The 6000-nt window shown below is 45.7% G+C and overlaps 1 protein-coding gene across 1 annotated transcript in view; it reads right to left on the reverse strand.

The window, feature by feature from the left end:
* Positions 1-4198, reverse strand: part of Oda (Ornithine decarboxylase antizyme) — a 48140-nt gene extending 43942 nt beyond the window's left edge. Inside the window, exon 1 of the mRNA XM_084607842.1 lies at positions 4069-4198. Within this exon, the coding sequence (XP_084463968.1) occupies positions 4069-4198 (130 nt within the window). The remainder of the gene's footprint in view (positions 1-4068) is intronic.
* Between the last annotated feature and the right edge of the window lie 1802 nt (positions 4199-6000).

Here is a 6000-nt window from a genome sequence, read left to right on the forward strand (position 1 = left end):
ATCGACATCGGTGAAAGCGCAGTCTGTGCTGAATATGAATATGCGTATACTCGTACTCTGAGATGGCACTGATAAAGAAGCCCTAAAACCTCCCGGCATATAATGATATTCCGTTCAAACCTCTCTAACAGTCGTCGAAATGCATTCGCAAAAACCTACCTCTTACATTGATTACATAACATTTTCTAAAATTCGCTTTTATACCTGTATTGTTCTGTACTTGTTAGTATATAATAAAATACTATTTTTTTATTATAATAGTCGCAGATACCCGCCGGGTTGGCGCAGTGGTTGCGGCGCTCGACTACTGTTCCCAAGGATGCGGGATCGAATCCCGGCCTCGGCGGCAGCTTTTCGATGGAGGCGAAAAGCAAAATCGCCCCTGTGCTGTGCGATGTCAGTGCACGTTAAAGAACCCCAGGTGGTCGAAATTTCCGGAGTCCTCCACTACGGCGTCTCTCATTGCCTGAGTCGCTTTGGGACGTTAAACCCCACCAACCAAACCAAACCATAATAGTCGCAAATGATTATTTATCTACCAAAATAGCAACGACTACTTCTTTATTGTGTTACGTCGACAAAATAGGCAGCAATAAGGACATTCCATTTCCTGCAGCTTGCAAAGAGTCATTATTCTCAACTGGCAATATTTGCTTTGAGAGCTAGCTATATATATATATGTAGTTCATTTTCACTTTTCTTACTGGAATTCTGCCGGTATAGGCGTTTTCTTTTTAGTTTTGTGCACGCTGATATGAGGTTCCCATGTGGGCTGTGAGGCCTTCTTCTTCATAAAACTATTTTGTATAAGACTGGCAGATAAGTATTGCAGAACATTGTAATAATGCGAAAAGGTTATATGTTCAGTCAGAACAAAATTCAGCAGCGGCGTCCATGGCATGAAAATCACGACCGTACCTATATATACCACCTGCCAGGGGCATATGCTCATCAGGAGGACCGGGCAGACATACAGAAAGACAACGACTTTTCGGGGGAGTAGATTGTGGCCCCTTGCCGCAATTGAATCACACTAATGCAAAAGCAGCTTACCGGTATCGCTCAAGAGGAAAGTATACAACAGTTGCATCTCACCTGTACTCACCTATGGGGCTGAAACGTGTAAGCTAACGAAAAGGGTTCTACTTAAGTTGAGGACTACACAGAGGGATATGGAGCGAAAAATGGTAGGGGTAACATTAAGAGATAGGAAGCGTGCAGAGTGGGTCAGAGAAATAACTCAAGTTACCGACATTCTAGCGGAAATGAAGAGGAAGAAATGGGCATGGGCAGGACATGTAGTGTGAGGAGAGGATAATCGATGGTCGCTTAGGGTAACAAACTGGATTCCAAGGGAAGCGAAGCGTAGCAGGGGGCGGCAGAAAGTTAGGTGGGCAGATGAGGTTAAGAAGTTCGCAGGGGTCAAGTGGATGCAGCTAGCCCAGAACCGGGTTAATTGGAGAAATATGGGAGAGGCCTTCGCCCTGCAGTGGGTATAGTCAGGCTGGTGATGATGATGATGATGATGATGATGATGATGATGATGATGAAGGCAAAAGCATTAGAAGCGTCACTACGAGGAAAACCCGGCGTCCTTCGAAACTCTTTAAGCATGCTTTTGCCAGGTGGTAGTTGGCAGCTGATATGGCCGGACACTGACTAATTGGTCGGCGGGTTGTGACGTCACAGGGCCACATGTCATGGCTGAATATGCTGGAACTGCCAGTTTGGGCAGCGGGTTTGAGATGAAAATCGAACACACCGGTATATTCTTAGAATATCAGTCAGACACGCCACTTCCAGACCCTGCATGGATTTGTATCCATGTCGCTCCTGCCAGCTTGTGCAGAATATATCACTGTCCTCCCGAGCATGCCCCTGACGCGACATTAGGCAGGTAACATGGCCGGACACTTATTGGTCGACTGCAGCATGACTCAACGCTTTGCAAAGTAACGTAATGTAAAGTGCAGAGTTTGTGCGGACAGTAAGCGCAGTCATGATTCATAGTCATTATGCACCGTAGCATGACTCAACGCTTTACAAGGTGATACTGAATACTGTAAACTAACACTGTAAAGTAAACTGTGGCATTTATACTTAAACCTGCTTATTTGTGTGAATGCGAAGGCAACACAATGCCTTGGCATTCACACAAGTACGCATCAAGGCTTAAGTATCAATACCACTGTTTTGTATTGCATTATGTTGTACAACGTAAAACGCGAGCTATACCTACGCATATAAGGTGACGTAGAAAAAAGAACCCATCTCGTATATTCTTTTTTGCCGTTTCCTTCTTTTCTCTTTCCAAGCTCATCGTTAATCGGCCGACCTGGCCAAAGATGCTGCCGGGGTCGAAGAACTACCGACCTGCAACTAAGGCGACTGTCCTATAATCTTCGGCGTCTAACCCCCGAAGTGGGGTGGTCACTCTGTTGGACAAAAAGGAAGTTCTCTCCCTCTATCTGTGTAGCTATATGGTGGTTGAGATCAACCTTTTCAAGCACAAATCGTCAGCTGCACTGGACATCACCTGAATAAAACAAGCATGCTAATTAGCTACATCAATGAAGAAAATATTCTAATTTACTTCTTGTTGGCTCGGATGGTTAGCAACTTCACAGCCAGGGACAGGCGGTGCCACTTCTGTTCTTGAAAAGAAGAAAGGTACGTTCTCTAAAGCAGGCGCGAAGAATGTCAGTGTTTGATAGCAAACGCATCGTACAGTCCGCGTAGTATATACTTCACAAGTGATTTTTCGCCAGACACAAAACACTGATGACAAACAAGTGCGCCTACTGTCGCAAACAGCAGGCTTGCAACACCTTATATAGAGTTCCACAACTTGTTCACAATAACTGAGACACACACGCAGCATGTAGACACCACATGGCAACACGCCAACCCTACCCGACCAGATGCCATCTAGCATGCGCATACAACATGCCATTGCGGCACATGGCAGTGAAAGCGGCCTGCTTCGAGCAATGTGTGTGGCGTGTGTAGCGGGGGGGGGGGGGGGGGGGGGGGGGTCGACTCTTACCGTTTACGAAACGCAGCAGCTCTGAAGGATGTGAAGGACCGAGAAGCTGCTCCTCAACCTACGTCCTATCCCTGCTAATTCCAAAACAACCGCTCTTGCGTTGCAATAAAGGTTTTAGCCATTATCTTTGTCGCACAAATCCAAAATTGAGCGTTCGAGGAGCCAATAACTTTAAGTGCAAGCGATCGATCTAGTCTAGTCGAGCCGACTGCAGTCCAGTGCAAACGAAGCTTCTAACTGGGGACGTGTTGCAACGCCTACGATGCCTGCGTTGTGGACCATGACATGTTTTTTTTTTTTTATTTTGCTTCCTGGCATGGAAGCAATAAAAAGGAAGGTAATCGCCGACTACATAGTCATCATTTTTAACACCACCGACGTCAAAAAAAAAAAAAAAGAAAAAGAAAATGTGCCGTAGCACAATAGGCCACACAGTTCCAACGGGACAAGTTTGATATCGCAGCACGTGCCCATCCAACGCCCCCTTCATTTTTGTCAAAATAGAGGAGGCGCCGGCCCAGCGGACGCTTCCTTTGCATTGAACATCCTGCGCATCTCACGTGGCCAATTTGTTCAGGAGAAAAATCGTTAGGTTTCGCGGCGCTACATGGCTTCAGAGACCTTTCTTTTTCTTCGATTAAAAATGGATATAGCATCGCATTATCCGCGGCGATGACTTCGCTAAAAACTGTGACATAATGCATGTCCATTATTTATAGAAATTTTTCCGCATAAAACTATTTTTTTTTTTTAAATGAAATCTACTCTTGCACTTATCCGGAAAATACAAAGATCTGGAACATGTATTCTTTGATGGTTCACTAATGAGCCAAATTTCACGGAATAAATCGGAGTGGGTCAAGCGCAAACTGTGATTCATTTGGCATAGAATGCCTTGCTTTAGCATAGCGCGTGAGAGGTATGGTAGAGGCGGCAATAAATGCATGCATAAGAGCATCCATGTGCGCCAAATATATCTGCTAATAATGCAGCCACGCAGTACGTGGCTGCATTTCCCCTACGCTGCATCCAGTGCGGCTGTCGGAACCATCGTGCGCTCGCCGTGTTCTCCAGACCGTGGTTGAATGCCATCGCCGGAGGCACGTTGACAACGACGGGTGCTACCTGGCGCGCGTCTACGCTCGACGCCATGCCGGCTACGAGCGCAGTTCTCTCACCCTCCCGTAGCGCGTCCTCGCCAGTCGTCACGGTTCGCCAGCCACCCTAGTCAGGGTTCGCCGAATTGTGCTTCTCGCGTGCGCTGGTTAGAGTATGCGTGATCGTCTAAGCTGCCGAGAAAAGGCGCGAGTTACAAAGATGCTTTTCTAGAAGGTGCTGTTTTGTTTCAGCCTTTTCTATTGCGCTGGCAGGCTTCTTCGCGCAGTTTGTTTTCCAAGGCGGAACAATAACCGCGCCAGCCCCACACTGGCACATCACTGCGCAGAGAGAGAGAGAGTAACATTGGTTAGGCTTTGGTCTCGGCTTAGTGGGGGCCAGATCTCTGTGCTGTTCCCTTGCAAAGCGACGCAGGCTACATCGGAAGAGTAATCAAGGAAAATCAAATTAATAGACAGTTATGGCAGTCCACCATGACACACGGGCATCTCGAGAAGTGTTATGGGTTTATATATTTGTCAGTGCCATACTATATATCGATGCTAAACATGGTAATTTATTTGTATGCGCCAAAGTCCTGGGCTACAAGGAATGCCGCTGCGCATAGTGGACAGATCAATCTTAATGCGAAAGCACTTCTTGGCTCTTGAGTGGCACCAGCAAAGCGTGTCATCAATGCATGTCACCAAAGTGTGTCACCAGAGCGTGTTTTCATAAACTGACACCTGAAAAAAAAAATTATGTCCACGCTATGGATCGAACCACCATCCTTCGGTGTGCCAGCAGGGCGTGCTGATCCCTACTCTACGTCGGCCTTTTTTTTTTCAACATGATATTTATTACAATAAAACAATAAACACAATAAAACTATGTTTTATAAACTTTATACAAAGTACAAGCGCAACAATATAACATCAGCATGGTGTAGAGTACGACAAAAATAAGCAACAATGCGCTAGCTAGGTAGTGCAGAGTACAACACTAAAAGGGAGAACCATTCTGGTTCGACATTAGTCAATATATATATATATATTATTTCAGTCACTTTTCTATTTCAGATAGGCCGAAGCAGCAGCTACCGACTAGCCACAGCTCATCAACACTTCGTCTTCTTCCCACGACACGATGACCGATGATGATTACGTTGATATATATATATATATATATATATATATATTTGGTTGGTTTTTTGGTTTTGGAGTTTAACGTCTCAAAGCGACTCAGGCTATGAGAGACGCCGTAGTGGAGGACTCCGGAAATTTCGACTATCTGGGGTTCTTTAACGTGCACTGACATCGCACAGCACACGGGCGCCTAGCTTTTCGCCTTCATCGAAAAGCGGCCGCCGAGGCCGGGATTCGATTCCGCGTCCTTGGACACAGTAATCGAGCGCCCTAACCACTGCGCCACCCCGGCGGGGCATATATATATATATATATATATATATATATATATATATATATATATATATATATATATATATATATATATAATCTGTAACGTCAATTACGCTGCGCCGCGCTGTGTTACGCCTGGGCGAGGCAGTAGTGGAGGAGGTTGACACTACGTAATGTTGTCGTGGATGGCCATCCACGACACTGTAAAACATCTATCCCTTACTCCCAAGCCCTTAGATTTAAGCGCATCTGCTTACGCACTCAAGATTTTGAGGAAAACGCCAACCGCCTGCGGACGGTCTTTAAGAACCAACACTATCCGGCTCCTATCATTAACGACGCTGTTAATAAGGTTACCGAACTAAGTCGCGAGAATATTGTCAGGAAACGTCAAACTGCAACTCTGAATCTTCACCCCTCAAACCTCATACAAACTTTCAC

Source organism: Amblyomma maculatum, chromosome 6 (genome assembly GCF_055883805.1).
Source record: "Amblyomma maculatum isolate TAMU_Amacu chromosome 6, ASM5588380v1, whole genome shotgun sequence".
Lineage (NCBI taxonomy): Eukaryota > Metazoa > Arthropoda > Arachnida > Ixodida > Ixodidae > Amblyomma > Amblyomma maculatum.